General features: G+C 35.0%; 2 protein-coding genes across 2 annotated transcripts in view; one reads left to right on the top strand and one right to left on the bottom strand.

Annotated features, from left to right (window-relative positions):
* The window catches only part of LOC136807030 (fas-binding factor 1 homolog), a 28,998-nt gene extending 21,630 nt beyond the window's left edge, over positions 1 to 7,368 (bottom strand). Inside the window, exon 1 of the mRNA XM_067063599.1 lies at positions 7,249 to 7,368. The gene's annotated coding sequence lies outside the window, so the exon portion shown is untranslated. The remainder of the gene's footprint in view (positions 1 to 7,248) is intronic.
* A 159-nt stretch (positions 7,369 to 7,527) lies between these two features.
* Positions 7,528 to 14,566, top strand: LOC136807031 (acyl carrier protein-like). Its single transcript, XM_067063601.1, has 4 exons — positions 7,528 to 7,824; positions 13,527 to 13,614; positions 13,862 to 13,961; positions 14,421 to 14,566. Exons 1-3 carry the CDS (start codon positions 7,576 to 7,578, stop codon positions 13,939 to 13,941), a joined length of 417 nt encoding a protein of 138 aa, XP_066919702.1. The 5' UTR covers positions 7,528 to 7,575; the 3' UTR covers positions 13,942 to 13,961; positions 14,421 to 14,566.
* Positions 14,567 to 16,774: the final 2,208 nt, after the last annotated feature.

Genomic DNA, 16,774 nt, shown 5'->3' with positions numbered 1-16,774 from the left:
TTTCCCTTCTGGTTTTCTTTTTTTTTGCGAGCTTTAATAAAGTCTGTGTCAAAAATTTGTGCTGTGCTACTTTTTACCATAACTCTCCAAGTATTTCTCGTACAATAAAAAGGTTGGTATTGTTGGAAAAATATTCAAATGTGATATTCAAACATATTCCACTTACAGTATATGGCCCCCAAAACAGAGACGGCCCCCAAAACGGAGGTTTTCATTAAAATGAAGATTCTGACTTGTAGATATATCAGAATTAAACGATTTTTGTTTATTTTGAAAGAATGATGGTTATACTTAAAAATGAGCATGTTTTTGCTGGTTTGAGACGGATTCAAAATAACATATTTGCGTCTAAAGGAAATATTTTAGCACCAAAATTAGATAAAAATTGCATATAACTCACTCTAGCTCCTTTGATATTGAAAATAAGTTATGAAAACGGGGTATAGGAAACTTTCTACACCTAATGCTGTTCAGAAAATGCAAATGCATCTGTGACTGTAGACGCTGGGTAAAAGATATAGCATCTTGAAGGTCAACCTGTACTTTGGAGCCCTAGAATCAGCATTGACAAAACCGAAAATTCTAAATATGAGAAAAGGCAAAAAATCTTGAAATTCTATTCCTATCACCTTGAGTTAATAGTTTATAACAAAAAATTAACATAATATATAAAATTTTTCGCTGAATCAGCAAAAACGGCAAATTCTGCATTTTTTTGCAAAATATAGGAGAAAAATATCTTTAAAGCTTAATATTTTCAGTTTCAGTTAAGCTTTTTTTCTAAAATTTTCACAGCTTATTCCATACATGAATGAACTATTTTCTAAAGAGATTTGTTTTCAAAAACTTGATTAAGAAGTTGTTAAATCAAAATTGTCATTTTGAAAATTTCTAAATTTTCAGTTTGGACTTTGCAATATCGAAAATCTTGAAATATTTCATATAAATCATAAATTTTACATCCATCAGGTCGTAAATTTAAGGGAAAACACAAATATGTTCATAGTTTTTCCCCCTATTACCACTGGGCTTAATAATTTGATTTTAACTACACCTCCGTTTTGGGGGCCCCAAACCTGCATTTTGACAACCAGGGGTATACTGTAAAAATTTTATCAAATAAATTTATGCCCAAAACCCTCCAAATCATATTTCAAAACTATGGTCAAAATTTTGTATTCATATCTTAAAGATATCTCGAGAAATTGCTAAACCTCCGTTTTGGGGGCCATTAGAAAAAGCTACCTATCTTTAAGCGATTGAAAAATATTGTTGAAATTGAAAATTTTGAAAAAGAACTTCCAGGAAATAAAGAAGAGATGTTAAAGGTTTTCATGCAGCAAATATTTTTGTAAAATCTCTTTTCCTCTAGATTTGAGAGAAATTTCAAATTTGATCGCCGTTTTGGGGGCCACATACTGTATTTGTTTTTCAAATTACAGTAAATGAAGAAATATGCAGAAGAAAAAATTAACTTCTTGTAGAACAGCGCTATTATAATTACCATTTTCACAAGAATGAGACATTCAATATTAGATCAACAACACTGTGAAAATTTTTTTTAAATATATTCTAAATATATATTCTAACTATAACCATGCAAAAATGGGAAAGGTTATATATTCGCAGGTGTCTGAGATATCAGGGAAAATGCCCTGTGCCCCCAAAAAATATAGCATAGCAGCATAACCGTGATTTTCTCCTGGGATTCTGAGATTAACTCAGGCCTCTGCTCGTCTATTGATCTCAAGCTTTTACTTTAGATTTAAAAGCAGACTGTAGACCTTCTAATATGTGACTCCCCAAGCAATTTTAAGTACCTGGAAAAGACCGGTCCAGGCCAAAAAACAGTAAAATATTGGCTTTTTAGCGGCCAAGATCTCACTTAACCGTTTGCCAGCAACAAAAGAGTAAAAAAAATTCTTTTTTAGTTCTTTCTTTTTTTCTAGTTTTCTTCTTTTATAAAGATAAAATTAAAGACCTGAATTATGTTACCTTTTAATAGAAATAGACAACTATAATAAAAGGACTGACAGAAGAAATTCTTTTTATCACCATTATATTTCTGAAGACTGTTCCTTTGCCTGGATAATAAAACCTTTTCCCGTCATACATAATGCAATTGAAAACCAAATAAAAGCGGCCAGCAAATAACAGCAAGCCCGTAACTTGGCCAATTTATAAAGCCGCTAAACCCGCTTTATTAAGCCACTTTCTGTAGCTGACTTTTATCAGACTTTAATATTGTCCGAAAGGCCTAAGCGGGTAAAAAACCGACCACAGACTGGTAAACGAGTCTTTGGGACAATCGGCTTTTCAGGTACTTTATTGCGAAGCGAATTTATGAGCGAAGCAGTTTTGGTATATTGTGTGCACGTACCTTTAACTCCTATCCCAAGCAAAAATTTGCTATAAAATTTGCTATATAAATCACATCTTCAAACCGATGATTTTATCAAAATGACCTTGAATCAGGGTTGCCACAGGTTTGCCAAAAAAAGCCATGTTTTTCCAGATTTTTTACCTTAAGGGAAGAAATTTTCGCGAGAAGAAATTTTCGCGGAATTTAATTTCGCGAATCAGAGTTTCAAAATGGCAAATTTCGCGAATGAGCCGATTTCAAAAGTTTCGCGGAATTTAATTTCGCGATTGAGAAGAAGTTATCAACTTAGATTAACTTTTAAGCATCACGGAGTTGTTTATATTTGTTTATATTTGATAAAAAATACACGTTATAATGCTTAAAAATCAATTATGTCCATCTTTTTTGGTAACACCTGGTCAAAAACAACAAAATAAAAGAAGAAGAAAAAAATCGAATTTCGCTGAATTTAATTTCGCGATTTAACAATTTTGGTGTGTTTCGCGGAATTTAATTTCGCGAATTACGCCCCAATTCGCGAAATTAAATTCCGCGAAAATTTCTTCCGCGAATATTTCTTCTCGCGAAAATTTCTTCCCTTAAGGTATATACCTGAAAATATCAGAGAATTTCCAGATATTTTGACAAAAAACCCAATATTTTCCAGACATTTTATCCATTAGGAAGGTTTTCAGTCTTTCCTTAACGTCATTTGAAAGGCCAGATTGAGGAATACAACGTAATGAGAAATTTAAGAATGAACACGATTTAAAAGATTTGGTTGCGAGCGTAACGAGTAGAAATTTTTAGGAATTTCAAATGCCAGGGTAAAAGTTTCCTATTACCGGAAAGTTTACTAGGCTTCATTCAGGACTATTTCCTTCAAATTCTATTCTTTTCCAGACATGTATGCCAATTCCAGACTTTTCTAGACGGGTATGCCAATTCCAGACATTTTCCAGACTTTCCAGACAATTCCAGACTTTCCAGACAATTCCAGACTTTAACCTAATTCCAGACATTTCTGGCAGACGTGGCAACCCTGTGAATGGTTTGGTTTGAAGCCACGAAAACTTTCTCGGTTTGGTAGCTAGAACTGCGAAAAAAGTCGTTTTAAAATGGTGTACCCTAGCAGTGAACAGCAACAAAATTACCAGAAGCCGAAACACAGACTTAAATCTGAAGTTCATCAAGTTGTCGCGCGAGCGGCAAGTATCTAAGCACTCTAAGCAGTGGTTCTTCGGTTTTAAAAATGTTTATTTTGCTGTTAAATGGAAAAAAATTAGTTAGAACGGTGACAGAAAGGATCTTCATCATCCCTAGACTTTTAACAGCAAGTATCAAGTATCAAATAAGGTCAATCAATGAGAGGTTTATGCAATTCGCGCGGGCGGGAGGAGTGCTCTTTTAGTAAACGAAACTTACCTTGCAAAACCAAGTGGATATTAAGAAGTACGGAGGTAATCAAATTTGTCGAATTTGTCTAGGAAATAAATCAAAACTGCCCAAGAGAACCACCATCTTTATTTGTACATTTTTGTTTTTGTTTTATTTTTATGTTTGATGATTTTGACAGAAGATTCGTGATTCGAATAAGAATGTTCGATCGTTCGCAAATATCGTTCAATTTTATTAAGGCACCATTTATATGTACTAGATTAACTAGAAGGAAAAAAAGAGCAACGCGCGGGCGGCGGCGTGCGTTGTGCCGTCGTCGCCGTGGATTATTGTGGTGTGTTTGGTGGGGCATTAAGCAGTGTGAACCTAAAGCTCTAAACCAGCATCTAATAACATGAAAACCAGAATATGATTCTTCAATGGGAATCAAAACTATAAAGTGCACTTACAAACATCAATTTGTCAGATCTAACAAAATTAATAACCGCACTATCATCATTGACAATAAAACAAACAATTTTCTGTCAAGAGCCTTGTAAACATTCCAACAACTTCCATCGAAATGATCTATCACAGCTCAGTCTACCATTTTTAGCGCGGTCGGAGGATTGAGCCAAGACGCTCCGCGAACTCCTGCGCGGATGAAAAGCTTCAATCTATCAATCATTTTCTCAATCGAAGAGTACGCGAAGCGATTCTAGCTTTACGATGGTGCCGCGGGTCATCAATGGATAGTATTCGATTATCATTATCCCTTTATTTTCATTTGTAGAACTTTTACAAAAAAAAGGAAAAATAGAAAAGTTGTATTTTTTACTGTTCTATTCACATACTGAATTTGAAAGATCTTCTATGTGGCGTTTTTTGCAAACTTCAAAAATCTGATTTTTGTCCCGCCTTTGCAGGACTTTGGCTTAAGTGCTTGAGTGCAGCAAAGTCCAAACATGTGTTTCTCGTAATTTTTGTGTGAAGAGTTAGGTCTACACTGTAAGGCTCTTACGAACCTGTCTCTATAGTAGGGTGCGCACTCGTCGGGATTTTTTGCGTGGAAAAAGTCGAAAATCAAAATTAGAACATTCCATCCATCATAACTTATCCTTAACAACTCCAAACTTGTTCATTATTTTTTTTTAAATACTCAGAATTTATCAGAGAAAACAAAGAAAAAAACCCCATCCCATTACCTACCTTCAATAAAAAGATATACCATTTATTAGACATAAAGGTGAAAAAATGGCGACTCGGAATTCGTGGCACCACTGTCGACATTGACCACCATTTTTCAAATGGCTATCGCTATTGAGCTGGATGTCACGTGGTAGCCTTTTTGATAATCTATGGGCCGTCTTTAAATCGAGAAAAAAGAAGAAATTTCGATTTTTCGGCACTTTCCTGAAATTTTTATTAGGGCTACCATATATCGTTGGAAAGCTAAGGGTTTCAGCTTTTCATTGGTAAAATTTGTTTTTAGCTATCATTTCCAGCTCAATAGCGATAGGCTAAAGTTTAACAGTCATCGGGCCGATTTTCAGACCGCACCAGCAAAACTCTTCACACCCCCCCACACGGAAGGCTAGATTTCATCCGTCATTTTTGGCGCGATTTTGGTGCTTCCGAAAATTATTTCTTGCTGGCGTGGTGTAAGGAGGCGATTTTTTTGTGGTTTGAAAATGGAATAACTTTGGGAATACTTAACCAATTCTAATAAATGACCCCTCATTTTTATCACAAAGGTAAGGACTTTCAAATAAAATTAGTTTCGTTTCTTAAAATTGAGGGGAAAATTTTGGCCTGTCCACCCTATCTATAGCGAGCTTTATTAGAGGGATTTTTAGAGTGTCTCTTATTTTGCTAGCAACTTGCGAATTGAGGTGGAGTCTGGATTGCTTTGCAACCTTTATACAATACGGCTAGTATAGCGACTCCAGAAGTCATGCAACTTTCGTTGACGTCAAACCAAATGTTTCATTTTTCCGTGAACTTTGAACCCTTGGAACTTTATTTCTATGTATGCTAAAGCGTTCCGGTTTTTACTAAATGAAAGCCCGTGATCTTAGCTTTCCAGCGGTATATAACACTGTGGACACGGGCTAGACGGCAAATTGGTAAAATGCCGAACGTTTTGCAACATTTTGAAAATTGTTTGCCGACGGGAGAAAAAAAATTAGCAACTATCGAAGAACAAATGTGTCTGGAAACGGAGGAAAATGTATTTGGAGGCTGAAACTTTGTATATTTATCAGAAAAAGGGTGAGGAATTCAAAAATCACAATCGCTAATTCTAGTTCTTTCATTTTCATGTAGTTTTTTTAACTTTTTTGCTTCTTTAGCATGGGAATGTTTTGCCAAACGTTTTGCAACATTTTGAAAATTGTTTGCCGACGGGAGAAAAAAAATTAGCAACTATCGAAGAACAAATGTGTCTGGAAACGGAGGAAAATGTATTTGGAGGCTGAAACTTTGTATATTTATCAGAAAAAGGGTGAGGAATTCAAAAATCAAAATCACAATTCGCTAATTCTAGTTCTTTCATTTTCATGTAGTTTTTTTAACTTTTTTGCTTCTTTAGCATGGGAATGTCCCAAAAAAAAGTTTTTAATTCTGCCGAAATGGATTTTCTTTTCATTTGGGGTTTCTCCTTTAACAGAAAAACTTATTCTTTACTCATAAGTTTTTGTTCCTCCATTTCCAGAGGCCCCTTGAAAATGGGTCCTACCACCTTTTTTGACTCATTTCAACCTTTTCCAAGCTATTTTCTTCAAAAACAAAAATAAAACAATGTAATGTCTTCTTTTTTCAAAAAAAGATATATCTTTCGTTATTTTGATAAATATACTAAACATTTTACAAATATTTTTATATAATAATATTCTAACACCATCAAAGAATTCTCCCTCCAAATTTGAGGTCTCTAGCTACACTAGAAAAAGAGATATGCACAATTTAAGAAGCATGACTGGAAAATTTCTTTTTTTTCTTTTTTGACACATTTTTCGAATTTTTCCAAGCTATTTTCCTAACCTTTTTTTTTACATTTTTAGTCAAATTTTTTACACTAAAATTTGAATATCTTTACAACCAATAATCCTCTGGAGGCCTATGACCCCTCATTTTCTTTCTTTTTCAAAGCTCTACAAGATAGGATGGATTTTGAAAAAAAAATTAAAACTTGAAAAATCTTCTGGAGTTGCTAGCTAGTATAAACATTTGCGCGAACCACATGTTGTTTATAGAGAACACAAATAAAATCACGTGTCCAAAACAAACTTGTAAACAATTGAATAATCGAATTTAGCCATATTTGGTTTGATTTTTATTTTGACATGTGACATTTGTTTTGATTTTGTATCCGCTGCATACAGTTTGTTTACAAATTATTTCACAAATACTGTTATTATATCCCGCCCCCCTTTAAAATCGAGTACTTTCACACTGACTCGACTGCTGCAAGAGCTCAATAAATAAAGCTATTAAAATATCTTACTTACCCTAGCTACATTCCATAACCAATGCCTCAATAGGCAGTTCAAATTTGAACAGTCAAAGATGTGAACAGTGCAAGGTTGTTTCGGGGAGGCAAATCGCAGCAGATGGAAATTTTCACTTACGCAGCTTTTCTGCCATTTTGGAATAGCATAAACAATCTAATTTTACTGACCCGCGGTTTACACAAAATGGGCGGATTTTCGGGTGGATATCAAATGGGCGCTCAATTTTAGTATGAAAGCCAAGTCGGGGTAATAATAATAACAAACTATATTTCTGCTTAAAAGCCGATTCGGAAGATAACTTCTCGTGCACAGAAATACAACAAGATGGCGGCCAGATCTGGACAAATTTTACGAAACTTAATTCGCCTTGCTCCTAAAAACACAGTGACTAAATTATCTTGTCGTGCTATAAACACTCAACTTCAATGTACCAATAAACATCAGATATTAAAAACGCTTCCAACTATAGCAAGAGTGAGCCAGAGGTTTTATGGTGATACGGCTGATGATGAAAGCCTTGAAGACAAAACCATGAACGTTTTAAAGTTATTTGACAAGGTTGACCCTTCTAAAGTAAGTTTCTTATTTTCATTCTATTTGACTTAAGTTTTTGAAAGACTTTGGACCTAAGGACGCATTATTGTGATAAACAAACATTCCAATTTGAGGATATATATTAGGGTGCGCACTCGTCGGGATTTTTTGCGTGGAAAAAGTCGAAAATCAAAATTAGAACATTCCATCCATCATAACTAATCCTTAACAACTCCAAACTTGTTCATTCTTTTTTTTTAAATACTCAGAATTTATCAGAGAAAACAAAGAAAAAAACTCCATCCCATTACCTACCTTCAATAAAAAGATATACCATTTATTAGACATCAAGGTGAATAAATGGCGACTCGGAATTCGTGGCACCACCGTCTACCTTGACCACCATTTTTCAAATGCCTATCGCTAATGAGCTGGATTAGTTATAGACTCGCGGTTTTTTTTATAAAACGCGGGGAAGATAGTACTTTAGTTTGTCACGTGGTAGCCTTTTCGATAATCTACGGGCCGTTTTTAAATCGAGAAAGAAGAAGAAATTTCGATTTTTCGGCACTTTCCTGAAATTTTTATCAGGGCTACCACATATGGTTGGAAAGCTAAGGGTTTCAGCTTTTCATTGGTAAAATTTGTTTTTAGCTATCATTTCCAGCTCATTAGCGATAGGCTAAAGTTTAACAGTCATCGGGCCGATTTTCAGACCGCGCCAGCAAAACTCCTCACGCCCCGCCACACGGAAGGCTAGATTTCATCCGCCATTTTTGGCGCGATTTTGGTGCTTCCGAAAATTATTTCTTGCTGGCGTGGTGTAAGGAGGCGATTCTTTGAAAAGGTGGTTTTTTTGTGGTTTGAAAATGGAATAACTTTGGAACTACTTAACCAATTTTAACAAATGACCCCTCATTTTTCTCACAAAGGTAAGGACTTTCAAATAAAATTAGTTTGGTTTTCAAAATTTGAGGGGAAAATTTTGGCCTGACCACCCTATATATATAATGTTTCTATTCTATTCTATCCGGGAGGGAGGGGGGGGGGTAGGCTTGGCTTTATTCATTTCGTCTGCTCTTCTTTTCCATTCTTTGATTTGCTCTCTCTCCATTTTCGTTAAATTGTTGGTGATGCTCAATTTTACGTACTTCTCGCGCTGTCTCAATTTATTTAAGGGGTCGTCGACATTCGACTTTCGAATTTTTTAACGGCATTTGGCCGTTAAGGGGGGGGAGGGGGTCGACCATGTGCCGTTAAGGGAAGGTCGAAAATCTCTTTAGTGGTCAACTCACCACATATCAATTCTTTTCACCAGAAAATATCAATTTTTGAGACGTTTATTCCATACAAGTTACTTTCCATATTTCTTTTCCTCCTTTTTTTTATCAACTAGATCTGCTAAAGTCGCATACCTAAAGTATTCACTTCGCTCTTTTTTAGAATAATTTTAACCAAAACAAACGACCCGATGTTTATGTCTCGTGTTCCTTTTGTTTAGACGGTCAGCGCGGCCCTTGAATTTCGCAGACGGTCGATCTTTTTTCTTTGAAATGCCGCTATTCTTTTGGGTAAGATTACGGAGATAATTAATTCGCCCAACTTTCGGAAAAAAGTTTAGAAATTATCTCCGTTATTTTTAAAATGTAAACTGAGTGAAGCCGTAGCGATATTAAAGATGGCTGACGAAACAACGATGAAAGTGAAGGAGAAAATTTAGAGTTTCATCGATTTTTGACAATTTTTTAACTTTAGAGAATTTGATGGCCGTTAACGTAGAGGGGGGGAGGGGGTCAGAACCATAACGGCCAAATGCCGTTAAAAATTCGAAAGTCGACGGCCCCTAACTTATCACGTGCGTTTGGTTTGGGAACGCGAAACACGAATGCGAACTATATGTCTAAACTTTTCAATATATCTCCAGAACTAACAGATTTTTTGAAATTCTGTAAAAACAGTGTAGACCTAAAGCTCTAAAACAGCATCTAATAACATGAAAACCAGAATATGATTCTTCAATGGGAATCAAAACTATAAAGTGCACTTACAAACATCAATTTGTCAGATCTAACAAAATTAGTAACCGCACTGTCATCATTGACAATAAAACAAACGATTTTCTGTCAAGAGCCTTGTAAACATTCCAACAACTTCCATCGAAATGATCTATATATTACAGCTCAGTCTACCATTTTTAGCGCGGTCCAAGGATTGAGCAGAGCGCCCAAGCTCCCGCGCAGCGCGCACCGCAGGGATGAAAAACTTCAATCTGTCAATCTTTTTCTCAAGCAAAGAGTACGCGAAGCGATTCTAGCTTTACGATAGTGCAATGATAGTATCAATGGATAGTATTCAACTATCATTATCCCTTTAATTTCATTCCTAGAACTTTTGCAAAAAAAAGGAAAAATAGAAAAGTTGTATTTTTTACTGCTCTATTCACATACTGAATTTGAAAGATCTTCTATGTGGCGTTTTTTTGCAAACTTAAAAAAACTGATTTTTGTCCCGCCTTTGCGGGACTTTGGCTTATGGGCTTGAGTGCTGCATAGGGTGCAAAGTCCAAACATGCGTTTCCCGTAATTTTTGTGTGAAGAGTTAGGTCTACACTGAAAAAGGTCTAAGTTCTTGAATAGTTTTACTATGTTCTGTGAAAAAATCATAACCATCAGTCAAATACTCGTTCATCTATTCAAGCAGTTACATCAAAATGCCTCGAAAATGTCAATATGAAAATTGCGTAATCAGAGAACGTATGTCTCGCTCATTATAAAAAGGCCGAGACAAACTTTCAATAATTGGATTGTAACATCGAGTTAAGTCTCTTTTGTTAAGTCACCAGGGGGTAAATAAAACAGACCTTGATACATTTAGCGTTTGTTTCAACTTGACGATTCGTTTAAAACTCAGCCTCCTAAATATTTGGGGTAGGTCAAATATGTACAAAGAAATTCATACTTTTCCAACCCGGCGAATCTTTAAAAAAGAAGTGAACAATAAAATATAATTACCCTTTCCAAATAAACCTCTTCGGTGGCGAGCGTAGTCTACTCTGACGTAATTGTAAAATTTATGTGATGGGAGTTTGACCTAGTAATGTAATGTTGTTTGGGGAATTATGAAGTTCTCTGGAATTTCGATTGCATTTATTCAGGTTGATTTTTTATGACTTCAAATGGTACTTTTTCTAACGAGTTTGATTACTCTGTTCTCACACTTATGTCTTTTTTTTTCGCGTCCTTTTCCGTGATTACTTTTATTTATATTTTTAAAGACAGGTAAGAAGGCATATTGATGTAACTGTTAAGATTGAAGACAAAGATTTGCGAAGAAAAATAAACCTTGAGCACAAAAAATGCTTTTTTAAACACTTTTTTCCACCGAAAAACAAATAACTTTTACAGACTTACCTTCCCAGACCTTCCCCAAATATTGAAGAAGCCTCTACTAATTAAAGTAAATGAGATAAGATAAGATAAAACCTTAAAATCAACCAGACACAAGTGTTTCAACCTGTATTCCAACGAAGCCATATTTTGGTTTGTACAGAAATTTCACCCGCTCAAATCAAAACAACAAAATGGTCAATCTCACTATAAAAGCAAAACATTGCCGCCACAGCATTTCCCTGGATAAAAATTCTGGTCACGTGACCATCCGTGATTTTAGACCAATGAAAACGCTTCATTTCCCCGGATTAAAGTTGTTTCTACACTAACACGCAGGAAATAGTTAGAAAAAGAGAGAAAAAACAGGGGGTCAAATTAAATTTTTCTCCCTTCTTGCAGCAAACATAAAAGACTATAAGAGGCCATTTATTTAAGAAAGGGGTGTTATATCATAAATAATGTAAGTAAGTGATATTCTAAGTAACAAAGTTCATTAACAATTTTATTTTGAAGTTTGTTTTTAAAAACAAAACCCCCGTGCTAGATGATATTTCATTTTCTTAACTTATGGACCCATTTGGAAGTATTTGTAATACAGATCATTTGGCAGTGTAGTTGCAGTCTATTATACAAGAATGGGAATCTGAAGTCGTAACTCCTTGCCTGTGACCCTGCAGAGAAATTTTTAGTTGGCAGACAAAAAAACAAAAGAAATGCTGTAACTCGATAAAAATTAGAAAAAGCTGGTTTTCGACTGTTTCTGATCCTAAAGTGCTATTTTTTGGTAAAATGCTATTCATATTTGGATTTCTAGAAAACTTATCCATTCACTGTCAATAAATTTTTTACGTGAAAGTACTTGCTTCATGGAATAAAAAGACACAATAAAAAATCTTTTAGGGTCATTTTTTTTAATTTGCCAAAATTTTGCGAATTTTGCATTTCCCATTTTTACCCTACATAAACGAGCATAAAATTACCACAGTAGATTCCATCCTACGCTTCAGGTGCTATTTTTACTTCCACTATTGGTCACCCGAAGGGTGCGATGGCTTAAAGCACTACTTTTAGTCCGTTATCTAGGGCTTTATAAATCTATGGTCTCACCAGGGGGGGGGGTCATGCAGTTGGTACCAGACATCATGATGACTAACTGCAAAATTGAAAATTTGAGAGTACACTCACCACCATTTAGCAGTTAGTACCCCAAAGTACAAAGTGCATTTGACTACTGGTAGGTTGAGACCACCCCTATTTGCACCTAGTGCCCCCGAGTACTAAGTGCATTTGACTATTGACACCCCTCTAGGTAGCCCTGGGGTTGACATTATACTAACGTTGGTAATTTTTCTCTATTTGATTTATGATAAATGCAAAGCCAAGCATATACGGTACAAAGCTATTATGCCTAACATATAAAGTCTTTCCAACATATTATTAGATCGAAAGCCCCAGCAATGAAAAACGTCTTTTGCATTGTATGACAAACGACTGGGTGCAAGAGGGTTAAGAAGACATTGCAATGCTACTTAACTTAATAAAAACAAAAAGCTAGCTGAGTCTGAGCATAACACATTTCGCTAAATGCTCAGAGCGCGACAGCCCATTCTCCCTTTCCTATCTTCACTTTACCTGTTTTTTTTTTACTTACTGAGACTTACTTTCTCATTCTGACTGAGTTTTCATACCTGTCAATCATTTTTCCATCAATTTCGACCCACCACGGTACTAACCGTCATGATGTTTTGTACTAACTGCATGACCCCCCCCCCATTGCGACCATTGTTTTAAAGAATTCAATTTCAAAATAAATATAATGTCATAATCTTCACGCTTTCTATTTTCAGTTTGTAGAAATATGTTTACATCTTTCCTTAACCATAAAAACAGAGATGATGCATTTGTAAAGACCTTTTTGCCTTTCCATCCTCATCCTGTATTGTATGCTAAAAATGATGGCGAATTTACCATGGTCAGATTTCGTAGGAAAATATGCATAACCTAATACAAATAGATGTCATATATAAAACTTACATGAATAATGAAGAAAAAATTTGCTTCTCTTGAAAACTAGAAATAATGATATCCTCTCATCTCTTAGAACAAGCACATCAGAAAACCATAACAGTACCAGTATAGACTCGAGCTGAAAATACAACAGTGAAGGTGCAAGAATGATCTTTATACTATGAGGCCCCTAGAATAAACATACTCAGAAGTACATTGTATCTTTTGTCCCTCCCTTCCCCTTTTTCCAAGGTTCTTTGCACATCGTTTAGCCTCTACCAGCTACAAAGCAAAATGATGCCTGCAGAATCCTAATCTTTTTTCTACCAACATTTTTATTTGTAGGTAAACGTAGAAGCACATTTGATCAACGATCTTGGTTTGGACAGTTTAGACGTTGTTGAAGTTGTCATGGCTTTCGAAGACGAATTTGGTAAGTTGTCATTGCCTTGGCCCAAATACGAAAGACAGATTGATACACATTCATTTCTAATGACTATTAGGATCGTCGGAAAGAATTTATCGGCATTTTGGGGTACGGATATTGTAACAGCCTTGGTCAGTCTTGGATTTCATGATTCTTAAAGCAATTAAAATTACCATGTCTTATTGACATCCACTTTCCAAAGATTTAGCTGGTTTATCTGATTAAATTTTACTGTCTTTTTATTTATATTCAGGAATCGAAATTTCTGACGAAGAAGCTGAAAAGATTTTCACCATTCGACAGGCTGTTGAACTGATTGGAGCGAAAATGTGAAGATTCAAATCTTGGTCGAGGTACTATTGGATTTTTTTTTACTTTTATGTTTTTACAAAACAGTTTTCTGTCTGTATGATCTGTCTCTGGCCTTCGGATTTACCTTATTGGCCATGTCGTTACTTGTTTTTTCAAAAGTCAATTTATGATTCTATCAGGAAAATCAAAAATCTTACACTCTCCCTTATTACGCAATATCCTGATAGATTCTTAGGAATTAAAAGACCTTTTCATAAATGACGTTACGAACATCTAAATGACGTTACGAACATCATTTGCTTTTGAAAATATTGCCATGGTGATTAACTCCCAGTGGATTTTATTAAAACTACTTTCTATTCATATAAAAATTTTAATGTCTCAATCACCATTGAATAATTGTTTGAATACGAGGCAAGTGATGTTCGTGACGTTATTTATGAAAAGGTCTATTGTGCACCCATAAGTTTCTTTACATGACTGAATACTTCGTCTTTCAGGTTTAGAGAGGACGCAGGCGTGGCATGAAACGTCAAACCATTCGAACTGCCGAGACAAGCGATTCTCAAGCCGTCCATTTTATAGAATGTACTGTTTTATTTTTGAAGGAAATAGAAATTATGTAAATATTACTAAATTCCTTAAACTTTTGTTTTCCCGATTTCTAATTACTTTCATGTTGACTTTTTATTTTGAGATAATTTGTGTTATTGAAAATTGGTATTTTGGAATAATGGAGCCTTCTTCTCGGTTAGAAATCCTTTTTTTTTTTGCTGGCTTTACTTGCAGGCCTTCCCTATGAACGTCCTTTCGGCTTTTCTCTCGACCTCAGTTTTTCAAGTTTACCGTACGTTTACTTTTTTCCGGAAAGTGGATTGTTTTATGGAAAAGCAAAATTATCTTTATCCTTCATTGTGTGATGATTCAAAGGCTTTGCATTATTTTAGCACTAAATAACATCGCTTTTTCGGGCGCACTCTGGAAAATGAATTCAAGGGCCAATGGAGTAAAGCAGATGGCTTAAAACAAATGAAGTATAAGCCCGAAGGGCTAGAATCGAATTTCCTTTGTAGGATTTGAAGCCAACAAATCCTACCAAAGTTGCGCAGCCATGAGCGGCTCGCCTGGTTTTTTACACAAATGACAGATTGAAACTAAAATTTACCGCTATATATCGAAAAAAATATCAATCGTAAACAAAGGAATTGCTAGATTCAATCTGCGGTCAAAAATACGGCGCATTTTCTAAGGCTTCACTTTTTCTTACCTGAGAAAGGTTAGAGATTCTTCTCTAGCCCTTCGGGCTTTAAACTCAATGCTTAAAACCAAACATACTAGAAATCTTCAAAAAAATAATCCTAATCGAAATAACTGTATTTTTTCGGGAAAGATGGCAACACTACCTGCTCATATTAAAAATCATTAACATCAATTAAATTATCTTTCATATCCGGACTGTGGAAACCGGTAAATTGCTAATCAAATGATACTTCCATAAACACCTGTTTGGAACCACTTTGTTTCCTTTCACGATGCACGATAATTGAAGACGGATATCCAATTTCTCAGCAAATCAAAAAGCTATATTGATCATTGATCATACACGTATTTTTTTTTGAAAGCCTTTGGATGTTCTTAACTTTTTCAGTTACAAGCCTAAAAAGGTTCTTAACATGTTTTTATTTTGACCATTTTGTGAATGATTTCTACAATTTTCCTAAGAAATAAGGTGTTTTTGTTTCCACAAGGCCTTTAAAATGCTCTTAACTTGTTCTTAACGAAGCTTCATGTTCTTATATAGTTTGTTATTATCTTAGTTAAGAACATGCTTTTTACTCTGAAAAACCCGATTTCATAGAAAAATACTCACAAAAACGTGTATACTTTAGGCGTCGCCTTTTTCTGTCATTTTTTAAAATTGATATTTTAGGTTTTTGAACAAAACTTTTGAACTAATGGAGTAAAATTAAAAATTAATACACTAAATTTTAAGTTGGGCTTTCCTCTGAATGATTTCGAAATAATCTTTGAAAAATCTCTTTTCTACTGCCAACAATATCAAATCAAAGAGGACAACTTATTTGTGGCACACTCGGTACATGTTTTTTTAAAGCATACATTTTCGGAAAGCAGGCTTAATTATGCTTAGATTAAATTTTGGAATCCAGCTCTTTACTGAAATATACACGGATTCAAAAAATATACCATGACAATAATTATTTCATCAAGATTTTTCAAGTGAAATTAATTTATGAGAATAAAAACAAGAAAGCAAAGGAGAATCCTGCTTTGAATCTTTCCTTAGTGCAAGTTATGTATATTTGTAATCTTATTACTGAAGATCGCAGGTTGTTTGCGGACGATATACATAAGCAACGGGATGATGGAGAGGCTGGTGTGCACCCTTTCCCCTTAGGATTAGGTTGGTACTGATCTTTCATTGCATTGATTGTGTAAGAGATTTAGGCGTCCCACCAGGAATTTTTCAAGAATATTTGAAGTGGGTGATCATATACGTATGAGGAAAAAATCCTCCACCGGGTCAAACAAAGGAAATGGATAATTTTAACCATAAATAACCCACCCACTAACACCGCCACCTAAATAAGGGCGAACAGGATGCACGTATCCGTGAGCAAACATCAACTTATAATTGGAAAGTTTTTCAGAGAAAAGAGAGTTATGAAGAGAGTGGGGTACACCTTCTAAAGACCCGAGAGTAGTTAGCTATTTCGCAACTGAATTATTTAGATTGAGTAGGTTGAGTTAGTCGTTATTCAGCAATTGATTTTACGAAGCATTTAAAGTCGTCTTTGTAGTAAAATGATGTCAAAAGGTTAGCTATAAAGGTAAT

The sequence above is a fragment of the Clytia hemisphaerica genome, unplaced genomic scaffold (assembly GCF_902728285.1).
Source record: "Clytia hemisphaerica strain Z4C2 unplaced genomic scaffold, Clytia hemisphaerica genome assembly, whole genome shotgun sequence".
Taxonomy (NCBI): Eukaryota; Metazoa; Cnidaria; class Hydrozoa; order Leptothecata; family Clytiidae; genus Clytia; species Clytia hemisphaerica.
The sequence above is the reverse complement of the archived record's forward strand: the minus strand, read 5'-3'. Positions and strand labels throughout refer to the sequence as shown.